General features: G+C 37.3%; 1 protein-coding gene across 1 annotated transcript; it reads left to right on the top strand.

Annotated features, from left to right (window-relative positions):
- Window positions 1-807: 807 nt before the first annotated feature.
- On the top strand, window positions 808-22,381 carry LOC123656084. Its single transcript, XM_045591808.1, has 3 exons — window positions 808-3,127; window positions 21,783-21,976; window positions 22,241-22,381. Exons 1-3 carry the CDS (start codon window positions 808-810, stop codon window positions 22,379-22,381), a joined length of 2,655 nt encoding a protein of 884 aa, XP_045447764.1.
- The last annotated feature ends 44 nt before the right edge of the window (window positions 22,382-22,425 follow it).

Below are 22,425 nucleotides of genomic sequence, written 5' to 3'. Positions count from 1 at the left end.
AAGGTGCTGTGCGCCAACGCAAATGGCCGCCGCGACCACCCGGGGTCGCCTTCGGGCGGGTATGAGAGCGGACACCGGGCTCAGTCCCGCAATTTGGAGTCCGGCTCACCTCCCCCCCGCCACGCAGATTGTGCTGCTGTGGATCGCCGACATGATTCGGCGCGCAGCCCCACGGGCGGGTATGGGAGGGGGCCTCGGGTTCAATCCCGCACCTTTGTGCCCCGTTCGCCCTCACCGCACCCTCGTGACCAATCACGGTCACCTCCAGTCATTTACCACGATTACCGTGACGCACGTCCGGTACGATTGCCGTCCCCCCCTCTGGCGGAGCGTTCCCGTTTGGAGCCGCGCAACCCTCAGTACGGACGCTCCCGGCGCTACGAACCGCCGACTATGGCTCGTGGCAGTCGCCATCGAGAGGAGGGCGAGTTTAAACCACTCCCTCGTTTTGACGTGCCGTCCCGGGACAGCGGCGATAGATCGCCGCCACGCCAACATTAGGATGTTGGCGTCTGCCCCCGCTATGCACCACCCCCTTTTGAGACCGTCCTCTTGCCCACGGCCTATGTCCGGGTCTGGGGACGGACGGGCGCCTCGGTTGTAGTCCGAGCAATATTGGACACAGGCTCACAAGGGTGCATAGCCTCGTCTTGGTTGGTGGGGCAGACTGGCCTGAATATTAAAAAGTATTCAGATGTAATAAGAGGTGTCGGGAACGCCCCTGTAACCACGGTTGAGGGCCACGTTTCGTTTGAGTTCTCGCCTTCAAATTCTCCACGCCCGACGCTGAGATCGTCGGCCATTGTGATGGAGAACATCTTGGGCAGTCACCCGCAAGTTCGGTTGTCTGCGGATGCGGTAAAATTGACCGCCGATTTGGACTTGGCTGACCCTAAATTCGACCTACCTGGCACGGTCGATTTGTTGCTTGGCGCCGATGTACTGGGCAAAATATTACTCGGTAAGGATCGTGTTTTGCAGCCAGGTGGCTTAGTAGCCCTCCGGACCATATTTGGGTTCGCATTGATGGGGCCTGTATTGAGGGCTCCCCCTCCTGCTGAACCTGGAACGGCTTTGATGGTGGGCTCCGCCCTCTCTGACGCCGTGCAGAGATTTTGGGAAGTGGAAGAGCCACCACAAGCACCCCGCTCTGATCCGGAACACGAGGAGTGTGAACGGTTCTACAAGAGCAACACTAGTTATCTTCGTTCTGGCCGGATCATGACAAGATTGCCATTTCTTGCCGTACGACCGCCCCTTGGCGACTCGCGGCCTACTGCAGAGAAGCGTTTATTGGCAATGGAGCGCCGCATGAGCAGGGACCCGCTACTCAAAGAGAAGTATATTGACTTCATGCGGGAGTATGAAGATTTGGGACACATGTCTGTGTCAAAACTTGACTGGCGCTCGACGGAGCATTTTTTCCTCCCGCATCATGCTGTGATAAAGCCGTCAAGTGGCAAGCTGCGCACAGTATTTGATGGTTCTGCGCAGACCACATCGGGAGTGTCCTTGAACCAGTGTCTTCATTCTGGTCCCAAATTGCTTAAGGACCTTTGTGACGTCATCACGCGGTTTCGGCGTCACCAATTCGTTTTCGTAGCTGACATCAAGATGATGTTCAGGCAAACGGTAATCCACCCTGATGATCGTCGATACCAGCTGATATTGTGGCGGGAAAACCCGCAAGATCCCATACTTGTCTACGAACTCAACACGAACACATACGGGCTGCGGTCTAGCCCCTTTTTGGCCATACGTTCGCTTTGGGAGCTCGCAGATCGAGAGCGTATGTCGTTTCCTCGCGCAGCCGCCATTTTGAAGGAGGACCTATATGTTGATGACATATGTACTGGTGCGTCCACGGAGAGAGAGGCTCTCCTTTTGCGTGACGAATTGATTGGCATCCTAGCCTCCGCAGGATATGAATTGCGTAAATGGATCTCCAACTTACCTGCGCTCTTGGATGGGCTACCTGATGACCACCAGCAGGATCCTCACCTATTTGAGAACCGTGACAATCCTACCATGATGACAGTCCTTGGAATACAGTACAGACCAGTCCAGGACATCTTCACGTTCAACGTCGATTTGGATTCGCCTCGCACTTGGACGAAACGGCTGGTTCTGTCGACTGTCGCGAGAACGTTTGATCCCAATGGTTGGATATGCCCAGTCATATTCTGGGCCAAATGCTTCCTGCAGAGACTTTGGACTGCAGGTCTTGGATGGGACGAGCCACTCCGCGAAGCTATTTTGAAGGACTGGCTCCTGTTTGCTTCCTCATTGCCTGCTATCAATATGATATCGTTGCCCCGTGCTATGCTTCCACCAGGGAAGCATACAGCGTCCCTTCATGGGTTTTCGGACGCTTCGGAACGTGGGTACGCAGCAGCCGTATATTTGCGCACCGTGACCATGGATGGTCAAGTGAAGGTGTCATTGGTCATGGCGAAGAGCAAGGTCGCGCCTCTTCGAACTACCTTGACAATTCCCAAGCTAGAGTTGTCAGGGGCGGCCCTTCTTGCTCGCCTCTTGAATCACGTCATGTCCACCTTGTGCCCGTCAGTTAACATTGAGACAGTCTATGCATGGACTGACAGTCAAATTGTCCTATGTTGGCTGAAGACGTCAGTCCACACCTTAGAGGTGTTTGTTGCAAATCGGGTCTCTCAGATCCAGAAATCGGAAACCCCGTTAATCTGGAGGCATGTGCCTGGCGAAGTCAACCCTGCTGATTGCGCATCACGGGGATGTATGGCCCCCTTTTTGGTTGAGCACTCCCTGTGGTGGGGACCTGAGTGGTTGACCAGGTCAGAATCTAATTGGCCGCGAACACCGGCCTTGGATACTGTCACATTGCCTGGGTTGCGAACCCTTGCGATTGAACGGCGGGACCATCCGTTCGACCCAGATTTCCTAATGAATCGCTACAGCTCATTAGACAAATTACTGGGGGTCACCGCTTGGATCAAGCGCTTCACCAGAAATTGTAGACACCCACAGAACAAATGCTTGGAGGCGTTCTTATCGCCACAAGAGCTCCAGGATGCTCTTCTTCATTGGGTTCGTTCTGTGCAAGAAGAGAACTTTGAAAATGAGATTGATATTTTGAGAAAAGGCAAATGTAAGCTGTCTGGAGCCATTTGCAAACTGAACCCCTTTTTGGACAGTGCGGGTCTTTTGCGAGTCGGAGGGCGTCTAAGGAACGCAAACCTCCCGTATGGAGCTCGTCATCCCCTCCTGTTGCCCAAAAGTGGCCACTTAGTGAGTTTGTTGGTGACTGATCGTCACATCAAGAACTCCCACGCCGGCTGTAATGCCTTATTGGCCATTTTACAACGAGAATTTTGGATTTTATCGGCCCGAAGGACGATCCGTAGTGTGGTCTTTCGCTGCATGTCTTGTTATAGACTCAAGGCCTCTACCATGCAGCCTATCATGGGTGACCTGCCGTCGGATCGGGTCACAGGGACAAGGCCCTTTGCTGGAGTTGGGACGGACTTTGCAGGTCCCTTTTCGGTTAAGACCTCGACCCTCAGGAACAGTAAAACGGTCAAGTCCTACCTGTGCGTCTTTGTTTGCCTGTCCACCAAGGCGGTACACTTAGAACTAGTCTCAGCCCTCTCGACAGAGGCCTTTGTTGCGACGTTAGATAGATTCGTGTCACGACGAGGACTACCGTCCTTGATTCGGTCGGATTGCGGCACCAACTTCAAAGGCACAAATAACTATTTAAAAGAGATATATGAATTTTTGGCGTCTAATGAGACTGAGATTGCGTCTAGACTAGCTAGTCGCAGAATAACTTGGAAATTCAGTCCCGCGTCATGCCCCCACTGGGGAGGAATTTTTGAAAGTGTTGTAAAGGTTGCCAAAACACATTTGCGACGAGTAATTGGCGAGTCCGTATTAACATTTGAGGAGCTCGCAACTGTGTTTTGCAAAATTGAAGCCATGTTGAATTCACGCCCGTTGTGCCCGATCTCTTCAGACCCTAACGATTTGGAAGCCCTCACACCGGGCCATTTTTTGATTGGACGGCCGCTGAACGCCCTGCCGGAATACCCCTATGTTGATGTGAAACTCAATCGTCTCTCGCGGTTTGAATTGATCCAACAACTCACTCAGAGCTTTTGGAAACGTTGGAATTTGGAATATTTGCATATTCTCCAGCAGCGCGTTAAGTGGACTGACAAGACTGATCCACCGCATGTTGGTGACCTCGTTCTGGTTAAGGACGCTAACTCACCGCCACTGTGTTGGCGCAGAGGGCGCATTCTTAACCTCGTCTTTGGAGCAGATGGAGTGCCCCGTTTTGCTGAGGTTCGGGTGGACGGTTCTGTTCTGAAGAGAGCGGTATCAACCTTGTCACGACTGCCAATTGATTAGCGGCCAGGTAGTCCTGGCCGAGGCGGGTAGATGTTATGAACCAAATGTAGCAACACTAAACTATTATATTATCTATGACAGTTAGTATAGTTTACGAAATGGTTTTTATCTATGAGCTGTCATTCGTCACCTTTTGAATTTAAAAATTTGCATCGTTTTTTCCGGTCTCCGTATAAAAGTTACGCTTTTGTTTGTACTTGTTCGTTCTCGCGAAAAATTATCGCCTTTTGTTGATCGAACCATCCTTTGTTGGTTGAAGTAATTTAATTGTTAATAGCAAATTGTATTCCTTGTATTCCTTGTTGAATTATTGTGAAAACCGTGAGTGAACTACGCCGAACAACGGCCATTTTGATTGCTGGTTCCTGCTTCAGCCCGCCACTTCAGTTAAGTATAATTGATTAGCATTAGACGTAATGATTGGCCAATTATAGTTTGATGTTAATTAAGTTATACCTGGCGAGGCTTCACCGAACAGTATTCAGTGAAACTAAGGTAGGATTTTTATTTAAGACATTGAGTGTTAGCTCTGCGTACTGCAGACAATTGTTCGTCCCGTTCGTACCTGAGATCACGCTTCCACTCGTTTTCAATATACTCCAGGTCGGACGTAACACAAGATTTTTTTTATTTAAACTATTTTTTTTTAGTCTAGTTCGTTTATGATAAGGTCACCAATTTTTGCTCAGACTAATTGCTATCAGCTTTCAACGTCCCATAGAGGATGTTTAAATATATCAGATTTATATACGGATACTAAATCAGAATTACTATCATTTACAAGTGCGTATATAACAAATGCAGAATGGATGTCACCGAAAAAAATATCTTAAAGAAAAATTCAATGTCGAAGAATGGAGACGAAAAATGTGGAAAAATTTAAAAGAAAATTAGTCGAAAACGACGAGGAACGCCACAAAACGACCAGGTCTATTCTCATGTCTACAATTGCGAATGTGGGTCCCATTATCGAGTATCATTGTCACAGAATGAATAGACGCTTTCATTTGAAGCGAACAATTCAATATTTTGACAATTCTGAAATGTTGGTATCATTTTCGTTCTATATAAAAGTTAAAAGGAAAAATGTGTCTTGCTTTTCAACGGAAATTTTTTAATCCGATTCAAATTAAAGTACATGTGATTATATCGACGCTTTTGAATCTTCATTTTACAAAAATCATATAATTTAATGGTTTTTTAATGTTCTAATATTAAAAAAGCCCAATTGTAATGATATTCAAATTTTCATTGAAAATAACTTATTTCTCAAGGATCCCTCCTCCCATTACTGTTTTTTTTTTTTTTAATTATGCGATGTATCCACAGGCTTATTATGCCCGTGCTTTTGTTCCATATATTATTATTATTTTTTTTAACATGCATCGGTACTTCACCGCAACTTTAGAATCTAGAAGCCTTAATAACTAGTCTTAAAATTTCAAATTTCTAAAAGTCGACGCGACTCCACTGACCAAGACTATTCTACATATTGCTTTTTTATATTTTTATATACTAATTGTTTTTATTATATTTACACTTATTCCCATTACTGTTGACATTGTAAATCCTCAGTACAGTCAGCTTTACGGTTCTGCCTGTAATATTCCACTGCTGAGCATAGACCTCGTTTTCCGTGTAGGAGAAGAATTGAAGGCTAATCCATGACGCTACTCCACTATGGATTGGCGAATATATTCCCTTCCACGAGTAACAATCGCTATCATGTGTATGTGATAATAACCAAGACCGACAGCTGCATGTCTCCGAGGCACAGTGGGGAGATCCACAAAAACAGACAAACCGGAAAGAAATATTTGTACAAACACAAATATCCGTTCCGAGCGGGAATCGAAACCGCAAACCACCTTTGTTTTAGGCGCCAACACGCACCACTACACCAGAGCGGTGGTCAAAGTTAGCTTGGAGTATACATACAATGCAAAACATGAAATATATTGAGTCAAGGTCAATAAACTTCGGATAATCTGATTTCAATATAGTATGTATGTTCACTTTTAGCTTATCTTTTTCAAAGCTTACGTAAATGTTGCCCTAAAAATATTACTTTGGCGAGAAGGTTGTGTTTGTAATTTGTTTTCTGTAGATAATTTAGGGTTTTATATATGTGTTATGTTCCAATTAGGGACTATTAATTACTTATTTATATTGTACCCTGAATTATTGTATTATTAAGGCCTGTTGGTCCACCAGTTGTTAATAACGGTATTTGGAGAATGATGATATCTAATGAAAGTTTTTTTATGTATTATTCTTTTACACCATTGAATTCCACTGTGTTTATAAGGCTATTACTTCTAGAAGCTGTAGTCATTTATTAAGGTGAGAGAGGTCCTAATGGCCTCTTCTACCTCCTGCTATTGGTGGTTGTTGTGGTAAAATAGGCCCTTAGTACACCTGAGTTATTGTAAAAAAAAATTGGAGGAAATATATATATATATATTACTAGCTGTGCCCGCGGCTTCGCTCGCGTTGAAATCAGTGTGTCACAAAGTTTTCCCGGTAAACCTCCAGTGAAACTATCATCAAAATCGGCTTAGCCGTTCCGTAAACCTTCCTCTTGAAGCCCTCTCTCCATTGGTGAAACCGCATAAAAATCCGTTCAGTAGATTTTGAGGGAATCGATCACATACACTTTTGGGGACTTTGTTTTATAATACCTGTTACTACAACTGTTACCCGCGACTACGTTCGCATAGTTATGAAGATATGTACTACTAAGATTTTTAACGCAAATTATTTTTTTAAATAACCTATCAGGCGAACTTATAGCTGCTGTATACGTTTCATACAAACTATCATCCCTAATTAAACCCCCTTAGCGGTGGAATATCACAAAATCCGTTCTTAGCGGAAGTTTACTTACTATAATCTACCCCTCCCCCTGCCAAATTTCATCTTTGTCCATCCTGGGTGGATAGGACTATCCAGCGGTTTTTGAGTTCTCGTGATGAGTGAGTCAGCGGCCTTTGTCTTTTATATATATAGATCACGATGCATTATTTGGACAACTCCTCACCATCTATAGAGCATACATTGTAAATTTCAAGTCTCTTACTTCAAAAATATAGGACTTTCATACAAACTTCCAACCCCCGTTTTATCCCCTTAGGGGTTGAGTTTCGTAAAATCCGTTGTTAGCGAATGTCTAAGCACTATAAGGAACCTACCTGCCAAATTTCAAGTTTATAGCTGTTATATTTTCGGGCATTTTGTGATGAGTGAGTCAACCTACCAACCCCGTTTTAACCCCAAAAGGGAGTTGATTTCTAAAGATACATTATTCGAACACCTTCTCGCTATCTATAGAGCAGACCTTTTAAATTTCAAGTCTCTTACTTCAAAAACATAGGATTTTCATACAAACTTTCAACACCACTTTTAACCCCTAAGGGGTCGAGTTTCATAAAATCAGTTCTTAGTAGATGTCTACGCCCTATAAGGAACCTACCTGTAAACTTTAAGTTTGTGGCTGTTATAGTTTCGGAGATTCCGTGATGAGTGAGTCAACCTACCATCAATCGTTTTAACCCCAAAAGGGAGTGGATTTCTAAAGATACATTATTTGGACACCTTCTCACCATGTGTATAGCATACATTTTAAATTTCAAGTATCTTACTTCAAAAACATAGGACTTTCATACAAACTACCAAACCCCGTTTTACCCCCTTAGGGGTCGAGTTTCGTAAAATCCGTTCTTTACAAATGTCTACACCCTATAAAGAAACTATCTATCAAATTTCAAGTTTGTATCTGTTACAGTTTCGAAAATTTCGTGATGAGCGAGTCAACCTACCATCCCCCGTTTTAACCCCAAGAAGGGGTTGATTTCTAAAGGCACATAATTTAGACACCTTCTCATCATCTATAAAGCATACATTTTAAATTTCAAGTCTCTTACTTCAAAAACATAGGACTTTCATACAAACTTCCAACCCCCGTTTTATCCCCTTAGGGATTGAATTTCGTAAAATTCGTTCTCAGTGGATGTTTACACTTTATAAGGAACCTACTTACCAAATTTCAAGTTTGTAGCTGTTATAGTTTCGGAGATTTCGTGATGAGTAAGTCAACCTACCATCCCCCCTTTTAACCCCAAAAAGGGGTTGATTTCTAACGATACATTATTTGAACGCCTCCTCACCATCTATAGAGCATACATTTTAAATTTCAAATCTCTTACTTCAAAAACATGGGACTCTCATACAAACTTCCAACCCCTATTTTACCCCGTTAGGGGTCGAGTTTCGTAAAATCCGTTCTTAGCGGATGTCTACATCCTATAAGGAGCCTACCTGCCAAATTTCAAGTTTGTAGGTGTTATAGTTTCGGAGATTTCGTGATGAATGACCTTTCGCGTTTATATATATTATAGATATATATAATCGTGTCACGATGTATATTAACGATAAACTCCGAAACTACTGAACCAATTTTTATCAAATTTTGTAAGCATATGTAATTTGGTACAACTTGGGAGATAGGGTAGTTTTTATCTCAGTTATTAATCTCAATATTTGTTATTACAAATTACATGTTTATTTTACGACTTTAGTGTGTATTTATCGGTTAATTCTATAAAATCCTAATAGATGGCGGTTTGGCACATAAGCTACACAGGTATCTGGTAGGTGGCGCCGTATTTTGATTTCTAGATGATGCGTTTGAATATAGAATTTACATTTATTTTAACAAATTATAATTACTGAGCCATAACAACGCGTGGCTGGGTCAGCTAGCTATAATATAATTGAAACCTAAGCCAATACTTTTACTTCTTTTTATACTTTTCACTTTTATCTATCTCTTTGTCTGCCTGTCTTATTGTTATATCATTGTCATGTATTCTTGTGTTAGTCATATTTTAGAACTATTTTTTTTAAAGTATCGGTTAATATCACTGCTAAGCAAATACTGTTACTATCAAAATAAATTAATTGCGAGTCGGACTCGTGCACCGAGGGTTCCGTAATAATAAAATTATTAAAAATATTTTATTACATGATGTAACTAAAAATTTACGTTTTTCGCAATTTTTCCTTTATCTGTGCTATAAGACGTTGCTTCGTACCAAATTCCCTGTAGATTTTTACTCTGCAAAAATGTAATAGTAAACAAGAATGTCAACTAACCTCACAAGATTACTACTCAAAGGGTAAAAATGTATAATAAGACTGATTATACAATACATACGCAATTATATTAAAAACATCAGTTAAAAAACTTTTACACGAATATAAATTTTAACAAAAATAATCTCAGAACAAACTCGGCATTGTTTTAATAAAAGCGCTTAGGCTGAAATTTGTATGCGTGTCGTCGACCCATTTGATAAATACGAATGATAAGAAAATGCTTTATTTTTTCTTTTGAACGTAACGAGACGTAAACGAAACGGTTTTAATAATTGCGGCTTTAATGGCCTAAAAAAGGCTAAGCTAAAATTAAAAGTTCAACTTACATACGGAATCAGATTATCCAAAGTTTATTGACCTTAACCGAATATATTTTATATTGTACATTATTTGTATACTATGAGCTAACTTTGACAATCGCTCTGGTGTAGTGATGCATGTTATAAAACACTGACCAGTATTTATAAAATCATAAATAGTATTTTTGTTTATTGAATGCAGCTTAAGAAAGGAATAGAGCAGTCATAACACTTATACAGCTATGCTTACGTAGAGACACTACGATTCTATTTTTAAATTTTTATTTATCAACAATTATAATCGGTGGGTAGTAAAAAATTATCAAAACTCACTAATAAATAAATTTAAAAATCGAATTTAAAATAATCTATTCATTGAATTCACATGCTTGCTACGGCTTTCATTTGCCAGTGTGTGTGACGTTGCTTAATGTGTGTGTACGTATATTGAGTGACAGTACAGTATATTTGATTTTATTGACAGTACAGTATATGTAAACTTATTAAACGTGTTAAATATTAGTGTGCCGCTTTTATACGTGTGCAGGCACACAATCAGACGCCTTATTACTAATTCTGAAATTCACTAAAATGCTTTTATTTATTATTACTCTTTTTATATAAAAGTATAATGCGAATATCCCACTCTTTTTACGTGTTTGTTTCATCTCTCTGTTATATTTACTTAACAGGATTGCGAGGCAAGAGATGCATAACAATGCATTGAAAACCAGATGGAAGACTCCTTTACGTATTCAAATAAAGCGTATTCGAAACGTTCTCGATTGTTCTGGAGTTTACAAAAAATCAAATGTTTCTTTTATATTTTAGCGTTATACTATCTATTATCGTCACTCAGTTTATATGACATCTTCGTTGTAATTTCACTAAAATTGTTTCTAGAATATTCCACTTTTAAATCGTGTATCGTACACCAGATTATAATTATATTGATAAATTATTTCTATATGATTTTTATTATTAATAATTTATTTACGAGCTCTAAACATATTTATATAATGCGTGTTTTACGACGCTAGATTTGTATCTCATCATCATCATCATCATTACAGCCTATACAGTCCACTGCTGGACATAGGCCTCCACAAGTTGACGCCAAAAATAACGTGAACTCATGTGTTTTACCCATAGTCACCACGCTGGACAGGCGGGTTGGTGACCGCAGGGCTGGCTTTGTCGCACCTAAGACGCTGCTGCCCGTCTTCGGCCTGTGTCTTTCAAAGCCAGCGGTTAGATGGTTATCCCGCCATCGGTCGGCTTCTTAAGTTCCAAGGTGGTAGTGGAACCTTGTTATCCCTTAGTCGCCTCTTACGACACCCACGGGAACAGAGGGGGCGGCTTTATCGAATGCGCGGTCTGGAAAATATAGATTTGTATCTATTTTTACTCAAAAATAATACAGCGATACCAAGTTCGCCGGATCGTCTAGCTAGATTGATCTTAAATATCGATAATATATAATTAAAAAATAATTTTAGTTTTAAAAACATGTCGCTAGAAGGATTGTCGAAATTTCATTTTATATTACCTCGTAATTACATTAATATTACTGCGCTATGTCGCTATTATATATGCATAGCCACTTAAGTACCATAAAGGATTATCATTCTATTTATATAATTATGTTATGCGTATTATTATCAATTTGTATTATGTGGATTAAACCACATACAATACATACCATTTCTAAGCCATCATCAGTAAAATACAAGCAACTAGCATCCCGCCCCAGTTTCACACGGGTATTTAACAAAAATTTCAAAATATTTTCCCTAAATTTTTAGAAAATATAATATATTATGGCCTATGGCCACGGATAGTGTAGCTTTCCAACAGCGAAAGAATTTTTAAAGTCGGTTCAGTAGTTTTGGAGCCTATTCAATGCAAACAAATAAACAATCAAATCTTTTTCTTCTTTATAATATTAGTATAGATTTAATTTTTAGTTGAAAATTATCCGCCAACCAGCGGTGGAGCATCGTGGCTCCTTCTCCTACATGGAGAACGAGGCTTATGCGCAGCAGTGGGATGTTACAGGCTGAAGCAAAGTTTAGTTAAAGTTATTTTAAGCCTGTTAATCATTACAAACAAAAGTAAAAGAGATATCAACCAAATACGAAACCGACCGTAGATAAAAGTTGAAGTAACAATCACAGATTAATCAATTCACAATTATTCCGTTTGATCCAAAACCTTAACGCGCTACCCACCCTGATAAATTAGCGGCCGTTTAAACCGTACTACTAATTTAGTGTTTTTTTCAAAAATGACAAATGTCGGGAGATAAAGGTCGGCGACAGTTAGAAGTGGTCTCAATTTAACTTTTGGGAACCTTTGGAAGGTTGGAGCTCTGTCTGAATTGTAATGAGCGCCGTGACGTGCCTTGTCGTGCCTAACGCGTACATGTCGGGAAAGTAAAGTTTGAAGTCTATGAAAAATTTCTGGTTTTATACAAAAAATAAAATGAAAAATGGAACATCAAACAGTGATAAAGTATTAGGTACTTACTAAAAAGTGCATAAAACGTTAATTAAAATAAATAAATAAAATTTCTGTCGGTGCCTCACGAGCCGTCCATCCTCACTATCTTGGCATTATTGAAACCTATAAATCCAAGTGAATGAAATTATTCGAAGTTGAAAGTTAAAAAAACGCAATCAATAATTGTATTTGCTCGCAAACGAAAGAAACCACCACTTTTCGATTATTTTTTATTTTTTTACCGAAATCGGTACACCTAGTCAAAAGTTCTGAAGTAAGTCAAAATTTAAAAAACAAAAAAAAATTCAATCGAATTGAGAACCTCCTCCTTTTTTGAAAGTCGGTTAAAACAAATGAAAATTATTTATTAATTATTTTAGAAGCGTAATATTGAGGAACTGCTGGACCAATTTCTTAAATTTTTTAAATATTTTAATACAATTTTGAAGGTATTTACGCTAATTGCACGGAAAATCACGATGTACTCTTTTGTTTACTTACTTGTGTTTGGATCAGTTTACTAACTGATCCAAACACAAGTTACTACTCTTTCTAATATAATTTTAAGACCTAACGTGAAATATAAAGATATACTGAAATTCTCAATAAAGAAGATCGTCATAAAAATTATCACATTCCATAATCCACAATGTCTGCACTCTAAATTCTTTTGTAAATTGTGACTTTGTAGTTTACGTTCAGTAAAAGTTGGCCGGAGGGACAAACGAGCGGGGTTTTGTGTTAAACTTGTAAACTTGTTTCTTTAGGATCTTAAATACACTTCGAAAACTATTTTTCTTTACGAGCTGATGAAAAAAAATCATGTACTTATCAGCTTACGTATTTTGCACATTTGTGTCTTTTAAGTTATAATAATTTTAAACCTCAATTGTAATTGGTTCGTTGATATTAAAAGATTAAAGCGTAGCTAATAGGTAGACTATGAGAAGAGTGAAATCAAACTAGTGAAATTTTTCCTGTTAGAATTTCAGACATAGAACAGGATACTCGGGCAATCTTAGCACTTTTTAAGCAAGGTTTAGTCTTGACATTATCAAATATTTTGCACTGTTCATTTTACGTTGCCAAATTGCCAACGTAAATGAAAACAACCAATGATTTTCTATAAGGTATAATGAATACATATTTAAGCCCTACAATCCTATATTCTGAAATTTCGTTCCAGGTAATATTAAAATAAGTTATTTTTTATAATTTAATTGTCACATTGAAACTCTGAAATAAATAATTTCATTTCAAACGAATCTAATAATCTAGACTCTGGGAGCTTAGTAAAAAGCTATTAAGTTAATAATGGAATCGTCTGGACGAAAAATTAACCAGCCCTCTACTAGTGGGGGCGATGAGACGATTTAAATCTACTATTATCTTGAACGAGCTCTATCAGACAATTACTAACCACTCAATTTTTAATTCCGATAAAATATTATCTCAATATGTATTAAAAATATTTTACTTCTGATTACACTTTTAAGAAAAAATCACACACAAATATGTATACATCAGCTGGTTGTTACTTAAAACATAAGCGTTAAGTTACTTACCTTCATATACAACCAGTCAACAAGCAGTCAATATTTCTAATAATTTTTTTAATGCACGCAAATCTGAAAATAAATAAATGGAATCAAAAATTTAAATATTTAAAAGCATAAGAGTAGTAAAAATACTTTTTCAAACCAATATAATATATTATCTAACATTTTTTTATTCAACTCCAGATAAAAAGTAGCCCCATTATTTCAAGTGGCGCGATTAAAACATTCAGTTTTTACAATAAAACAATGTAGACGAATCCGTTTGCAGAACACTTCGAGAATAGGAAGTTTCATAGCAAACTGTTGCAATAAATCTTACGAAAAATGGAAAATAGCGCCTGAATTTAAATAGCAAAAAGTCGTTTTAAAGAAATGTAAAATAGTGATGTCTTTTTCATGTCGCTACATTATCAGATTTACATTTTTATGGTTAATAAACTTAAGAAATACGTTTCAAAACGTCATTGTTGTGGTGATTCGTGATTTTTTTCTTTGTAGATTAATCAAAATATATAAACAGCTGATGCGGTCTGAAAGACCTAGTCTACCATCTCTCGCATACTCAAATCCAGGAAGTCACTGCGAAATCAATATCACTTGTCAGCACTGCTTACAAATTTCTATATAATTATGACTTAAATATTATTACTTAAGCGGTCGTTGTTGCGTAAGTTCGATTTATATATATATATATATATATATACATATATTAAAAAGTACTGAAAAATACACATACAACGAAATACAAGTTATACATTTTAACACTTACACGTACTACTCACGTGATGAATCGTTTGTAATCCTATTTTTACAAGCACTACAATTGCAGGTTAATCGAGCTTTGAACTGTTTACGTGCAGGTTTCATAATGATAGTTTTTCTGACAACAATATAAGATGAATTATGAAGACAAGTAACGAAATGTGGTGCGGTTAAGCGGCAGAAAGTAATACGAACGGAATGAGGTACCTTATATATAAGCTTTTTTAATTATGAGATTCATAATTTTTAATTAGTGTTTGTTCTCAAATAAAAAAACTAAGTTTTAAGTCTCGTTTATATTTATACAAATCTAAAGAATTAGATTTCCGTTTCAGCGCCATCTAGTTAGTTTGCAATGTAATACTATCGATATTAACGTAACAACCTTTGTAATAACCATAGTACACGCTAGGTGGCTCTGTTGTTCGATAAAAAACGTTGTACATCTCCGTGACGCTAATATTATTATTATTGCGTTTCATCCGAAATTTTTTTACCCTCATGTGCCTAAAGAAGTTTCACTTCAAAAAATCTTCAGTATACATCGACAGGATAGATATATACTATAGTATACATTGTTACGGATAACGCAAAAATAACTCGTTGTATCTTACTCAGATTTAAAAAGAACCACACTAGCAATTACTTTTAATTAAAATAAGAATCATGAATTCTGTACACCCAGTAAAAAGTTATTAACTTCTTCTCCTCATATAAAAAGAATACAATAAATAAAAAATATAATATAGTTGATTTAAGAACCACTTCCTTTTTTGAAATCAATTAAAAACAGAACAAACGTTTTCAATGTTGTTTATATTAATGTTTTAATGTACAAGAAAGTAGAAACTATTTTAAGATTTTTATATTTAAAGATTATTATATTATACAATATACAATTTTCGTAACCTTATTATTTTGTAACATCTATTTTCTATATATTAATAAGTGAAGCAAAAACTTTATACCCTGTTAAAAGTGAAGGGCACTCACACGCACGTTTGCGTCACTCGTACATTTAATATTTTTAATATCATTTAATTAAAGTCATTAAAAAATACGATCAGAAGTCTCTTAAGTACAGCAGTCTGTGAAATGATCTTGACAGCGCGATTTAACACATGCCACAACGCCATCTATTAGTAAATAAGGGAACTAAATACATTAGTCTTTGACTCGGACGCACATCGCCATCTATTAGTAGATGAAGGTACTGAATACATTATTCTTTATATCAAATCAATATTATAATCTTTTAATCAACCCCTTTTTAAGAAAATTGCACGGACGGACGAGTATGAAATTTCGCACACTTATAGTTTATGTAGAGAAGGAGTGTAGAATGCTAATATTTTTTTTAATTGTGCATAAAAATACATTAAATAAATTTAAAAAATAACATTACACACACTACCATGTACCCTGAGAGTCTCTGAGATCTGATAGATTCTTATAACTCGGTATGAGAATTTGGTCTGCATTTGTCCATGTTTTATGAGATTATTTCCATAGCCATAGGGTATTTCACACGTGCGCATATATACTCTTTTGTTTGTTATTATAGAAGTATAGTCTTTGACAACATGTTCAAACTTATAATTTAAATTAATTATGGTCGAATTTCGACCACTAGGCGACCACTAGTAATTATAAATCGCTTTAAGTGATCAATCAGGATAGACGACATTTGACGTTGTTTTTCGATTATCAATTTAAATTAAAAACATTATTTTGAAATGTTTTCGTATCGAAATTATTAATAACGGTCTTTATTTATAAATTTGAAATACTGATAATGAATTATGTCTATTAACTGATGTTAATTAATTGAGTTCATTGAATATTTGTTCCTTTTAGCAAAAAAGGTTTTCGAAATTATATTTGTTACTATTATTTATATAAATGACAAACCCGTCGTTCACCCGCGTTGCAGTGCTTGCTTATTTTTGCAGGAGTTGTGCGTTTGGTTCATCCTTAAATCCCTTAATAATTATTATGTTTCTTTTTAATTATAGTATTTTCTTTATTTATAACTAGATTGGCAAACAAGCGTATGGCCAGCTCACCTGATGGTAAGCGATTACCGTAGCTTATAGACGTCTGCAACATTAGAAGCATCGCAAGCGCGTTGCCAACCACACGCCCATTTCCCTCCAGGAACTCTGGTCACCTTACTCAGCAACAGGTATACAACACTGCTTGAAAACAGTATTATTTAGCTATGGTCTTCTGTAAGATCGAGGTCCCTGCTCTCAGTCCCTGGTCCTCAGTTAAAAAACATTAGCAGACAGATATATATTTATAAAATTTGCACAAATTTTAACATTCAAAAGATTTTGGGTTGTTTAAAATATTTTTCATCGGACTAGCCCAGTTTGTGCTTGTATATTGTGTTTTTTCCGGACACCCGACGCAGAATAAAATTTTACTGGAGGCAATTGAGTAGGATACATTTTTTTTATATAATATAGTAATATTTAATTTCTGCAATATTCGAAATCAAAATCATAAATCAAACAAACGTAATATTAACATTTTTGTAACATACGAATAGATGGCACATACTAATACACAATTTTCGAATACAATTTTAAATCGAAAGCTTCAAACAATACACTGCTTTGAATATCAAATAATTTTATATACTATTACGTATTCAGGAAAGAACGAAAACGAACATTCGATGCATAGTTTTCAGGAATACGACGCCACACAACATATTGTGGCGTATATCCTTCGCTTTTAACCGAGTCAATAACTTAGATATTCGCTTTGAGGTATTTTATTAATAGAGAAGTTTTTTAGATCATTTATATAGCCCTAAAGGATATCGTTTACACTTTAGATACATAGTAGTATTTGCTAAGAGCGCATTAAGTGGTTATTACAGAGTCAGTTGAGGTGACAGCAATGTCACACACGCGGCAGCGAAGAGCGTAGGTATTACTCCGCCGATACATGATACTGTCACGCAGTTTGGCGGATTATGAAATTGTACAGTATTTGGTCAAATAAAGAATTTATTATTTATATTATTATTATATTATTTTGTTTATATTTATATATGAGTATATGTGTATATTTGAATGTATGTAAGTGTGTAAGCATATGTATGTATGTATATATGTATGTATAATTTTATAATCTATTGTGATGTATTCTTATTTCTATAACAATTATTTGTACACTTCCTAACCGCTTTTCTATGCGCTGTCCTATACCCAAAGGTTGTCTGTATGAAATCGCTCTTTTAGCGATAAGACCGCCTTTGTACATCTTCCTCTAATTATACTACTTTTGTTTGTATCTTTTAATGGTGTGCAATAAAGAATATTATTATTATTATTATTATTATTATTATTATTATTATAATTATTATTATTATTATTTATACTGTAACGCGACAGGACTATACACCAGGCGCGGATCCAGCCCTAAGAAAAGGGTGTGGTCACAGCCAAGTTCTTGTATTGTATTGTTGTGGGCTCGGTTTTCTGCATTTAGACACAGGTCCGCTATGCGTCAAAAGAGGTCTGACTAATTCAGCCAGCCCAGCTCCTTCCAGAAGCTCAGAAGCCTCCTGGGGCGTTCACAGGCTTCTCGGAGCGTCCTTATTTCCCTAAGGATGGTAGCCCAGTGTGCGGGCACTCCCTCGCATTCCAAGATCACGTGGGCGGCTATTTCTTCAGCAGCCAGACATCCACTACAAAGAGGACTGTCCGTTGCATTCATAATGAATAATAGCCAAGTGCTAGTCGGAGTACGAACTCGCTCATATTAATCATAATTTATAAACTGTCATAATCATTGTCAGAAGATGGACCCAATTTCAGATAATTCAGTTTCGATTTAATACTAACCCAATTTTAATAAATATTTCTCTTCCCAATAAGCCAATGCTACAAGATTGTTTTTTAATTCGTTGAATATATAAAAATAAAGTGTTTTTTTTTTCCTAAGTTCCAGGAGAGAAAATGAGCATATGTGGAAATTTCGAAGGAGGGTAATTTTTCTTGAAAAACCACAATCGTCATACATAACTTTTAATTTATGCCATAATTCTGCTGAGCTCTTGGTGTTTTTTATGTGCACGTACAAAACTGGATCTATCGTTAATATTAACTTTGCCTTCGTTTTGGCGTCATCAATCGGCTTTATTTCAAAATTTGCCGTTGGTTTGATGTACTTGTCCATACCTTCAAGTACCAACAAGCTTTCGGCCGCAAAACACCACTCGTCATAGTTCTCCCTGCCTTTTAATTTCGGCACACTAGCAATATAGTTCATTGTCGTGTTTCTGCGATACAACTTACACAATTTACCTATTTTAAATTATAAAATAACTGATAAACCGGTAGAAAGCCCATAACCTATTGAAAAACGTAGTTGGTTCGCAACAGACTAAAAATATTTATTTATGCCTTGGATACTGTACATTTTGATACAACATCATAACAATTACACATACAGGTTAGAATTAAAACTAAAAAAATCATAATTATGCCAAAATAACCTAATTATTATTAACAATTCCACGTACTTTTCAATGCCATTATAAAAAAAAACGTCATAAAATATTCCAACTTTAAAACGATTCCTCGCTTACAAAGGGATTGTAATTTCTTTCGGATAACAGCGGTGTGGCTAGCCTAGCTGATCTTAATTTAACTTTCGGAAAGTTCAACACTGGATGAATTATAATGAGTTTCACGACTAGCTGTATTTCATCTTAGAATGTAGCTCGTTCTGGCTGTTTCAAAGAGTGGTTATTATTATTTATTGTTTCAATTGATTAAATCAGGGTTGGTAATTTAGACATATTTTGTTATGTTTTTTTTTTTTTTGTAGAAGTTTTGGGCCAGATTTTTTAACATTACTCAGGGTTGGTAATTTAAACATATTTTGTTATATTTTTTTTTTTTTTCTAGAAGATTTATGTCAGTTTTTTTTACAATACTCATAGGTTTGTACAAGAGAACCTGACGATACGTAACCCGACCGAGTAAAATCGCATTAACTTCGTTACCAACTGAAAATATTAAATATTAAATCTTTCTTGTTTTATTTTTATTGCTAAAGATACCGCAGACATATTCTGTAAGTAAAATAATATTCTCACAAATGGACAACGGATTATCAGTAAGTGTTTTATAAGTACATGATAAGCAGAAGATTCGTATGAAAAACATATCAAAATATTACTAATCAACTTCAAAAAAAGAAGGAAGTTCTCAGTACGATTGCGTTTATTTTATTTTTGTTAATTCGAAATTTTCAACGGGGTGTACCGATTTTAATGATGCTTTTTTATATTCGAAAGCTGATGCCTGCTATGTAGTTCTATTTTGAGCTTGATCTGTTGAACAGTTTGAATAACCACTAAAATGTGAATTTAGTAACTTTAACTACATTGATAGTGGTCTCGTTTTATTACTTGTCGATGTATGATTGTGTTTATTCGCAAATGAAAAAAACCGACTTCAATTATATCGACAAGCAATACAACGTAGGTAGACGAAAAAATAGTCAAGTAACAAAACATGACCACTCAAGAAGTACTAATCAAATCGCGGTGAAATTAAAATGAAACTATGCAACAAGCACCAGCTGTCGATTAAAAAAGAATCATAAAAATTGGTCTACCACCATACAACGACGGTCGACGAAAAAATTGGCACGTAAACACACATTATTAGATATCTCTAATATCATATCTCTATACTCAAAAAGTACTCATCAGATGTCGATCAAATTTAAATATAACCACATGACAAGCGACACCTTTCGCCATTTAAAAAAAAGGATCATCAAAATCAGTCCACACAATAAAAAGTTCTGAGGTGACACAAAAAAAGGATATTTTGAAATCGGTTAAAAAGATTTTAAAAAAATAGTTGTTCGAATCTCAAGCTTTTTTCCAGATTTAGCGAGACTAATAAGCAACGATTTGTTAATATAATAATAATGATAATAGATAATAATATTATTATTTTATTTAAACAATCTTACACTTTTTTTCAACAAACATTTTTTTTTATATTTTAGTTAAGTTTAAGTTGACACCGGCTCACCGGTATGTTAAGATCTGTCAAGCATAGGCTTCCACTAGAGCTTTCCATAGTGTGCGGTTATGTGCTTTTTGTCTCTAAGCAGATCCTACGATACTTTTAAAATCGTCTTCCCACCTGCGACATTGTCTTCCTTTTCTTCCTTTAAACTGTCTTGGACACCACTCTGTTATATGTCTCTGATTTATTGAGGTTATACATATTTGAGTTTGTTATTAACCTTGAAAGAGTTGTCGCAGCCCTGTTGTAAGCATATGTCAAATAAAATTAACCCATTTAAATATTAGAGCGTTTACAAGTGTACTGAAATGACTATATAGTAGCGCTTTTAAAACTATTAATTAATTAGAATTTATTACGTAATAATTAAATTCAATTTAGGAGCTGAAATGACTGAGTGTAACGACCTCGTGACATTCTACACTTCGAGTACAATTTAGAAAATCCTAGTTTAAATAATGTAAAATTATTTATAAATTCGACAGTATATGAGAGTGGGTAAATGTATAATTATTACGGTTTAATACATAACTACTGAATATTGCCATGAAACATGGTATATAAAGCTTAAGATTCAGAACAACGAGAACACATAGCTTACTTTTTATCCCGACATTAACAAGAGTGAGGAAATTACGCGGATAAAAAAGCGAAGCGGTGTTTGTCTTAAAACACAAAAATTATTTAAAACGGGATATTTACAATGTTGTTTTTTTTTTTTGCGTAGCTCGATATTTTCGACGTCAACATTTCCTGCGAGACTAAAGTTTGCGGGTAGATGTTGACGTCATTAGAAGTGTCCATACCGGACTACCTCCTTTCTCGTACGTTTTTTACGTAACATGGTAATGCAAAACAATGGTAATTTAAAATCTTGTGTGTTAAAATAAAATAAAAGCTGTGTTGCTAACGGAACTACTCTTCACTGAAAAATTGCGCAAGATATTCGCAATTGTTTAAAAACTTAACCATTAAATCAATTTCATGCACAAGATACGAGAAGTACAACGTCAGCTGATACAACTTGTATAATTATATTACAGTGTTGTTGCTGTCCTATGGTACCCCAATGGTACAGAGGGCCTTCGTGAGACGTTTCCATGCGTTGCTGTACTGGGCCCTTCGCTCCGCGTCCCTCCAACTAAACCTAGCTACTCGCAGCTCGGCGTCGACACCGACAGTTCGCTGCCACGTGTGCGCCGGCCGGCCCCGTTGCCAGCTCCTGCGCAGCGTCCGCGTAATTATATTACTAGTATTAATAAATTATAATAATAATTTCGCTGTGTTTAACGCCATTTGGTTTTAAATAGACAGCTAGCTTCATGGAAGAACAGAGCTGACCCAGGGGAAAACCCTTACGGATACACCACGGCCGAGGGGAGCCGTTGGTTAAGTCGGACTCGCACCGACCAAAACCCCTGGGGTGTTCTTTCGTCGCTCTTATGGCAGAATCGCGGGGACGCTATAGCTTTTCCGCAATTCCAGCGTTTGCCCTTACGAGTCCGTCGTGGTGCCGGCACTCCGAAAGGCGCACTCGAACACTAAGCGTGCCTTCCTGCACGAGGCTGATAATCACGGAGGATGGGTCCCCGCGGTCTCAATAAGAGCTGAAGCAAGAAACTTCATGGAAGAACAGCGCTGAGTCCTAACAGTTGCAGACACACGCAGAGAACCTTTAGGGGCCTA

This window comes from Melitaea cinxia, chromosome 8, assembly GCF_905220565.1.
Source record: "Melitaea cinxia chromosome 8, ilMelCinx1.1, whole genome shotgun sequence".
Lineage (NCBI taxonomy): Eukaryota > Metazoa > Arthropoda > Insecta > Lepidoptera > Nymphalidae > Melitaea > Melitaea cinxia.
The sequence above is the reverse complement of the archived record's forward strand: the minus strand, read 5'-3'. Positions and strand labels throughout refer to the sequence as shown.

Coding starts and splice junctions, on each gene's coding strand:
- LOC123656084 (XM_045591808.1), top strand. CDS start 808: ATGGAGAACATCTTGGGCAGTCACCCGCAAGTTCGGTTGTCTGCGGAT. Junction 3,128..21,782: donor TATTTTGAGAAAAGGCAAAT/GTAAGCTGTCTG, acceptor ATTATATTACAG/TGTTGTTGCTGTCCTATGGT. Junction 21,977..22,240: donor AGCTCCTGCGCAGCGTCCGC/GTAATTATATTA, acceptor TGCCCTTACGAG/TCCGTCGTGGTGCCGGCACT.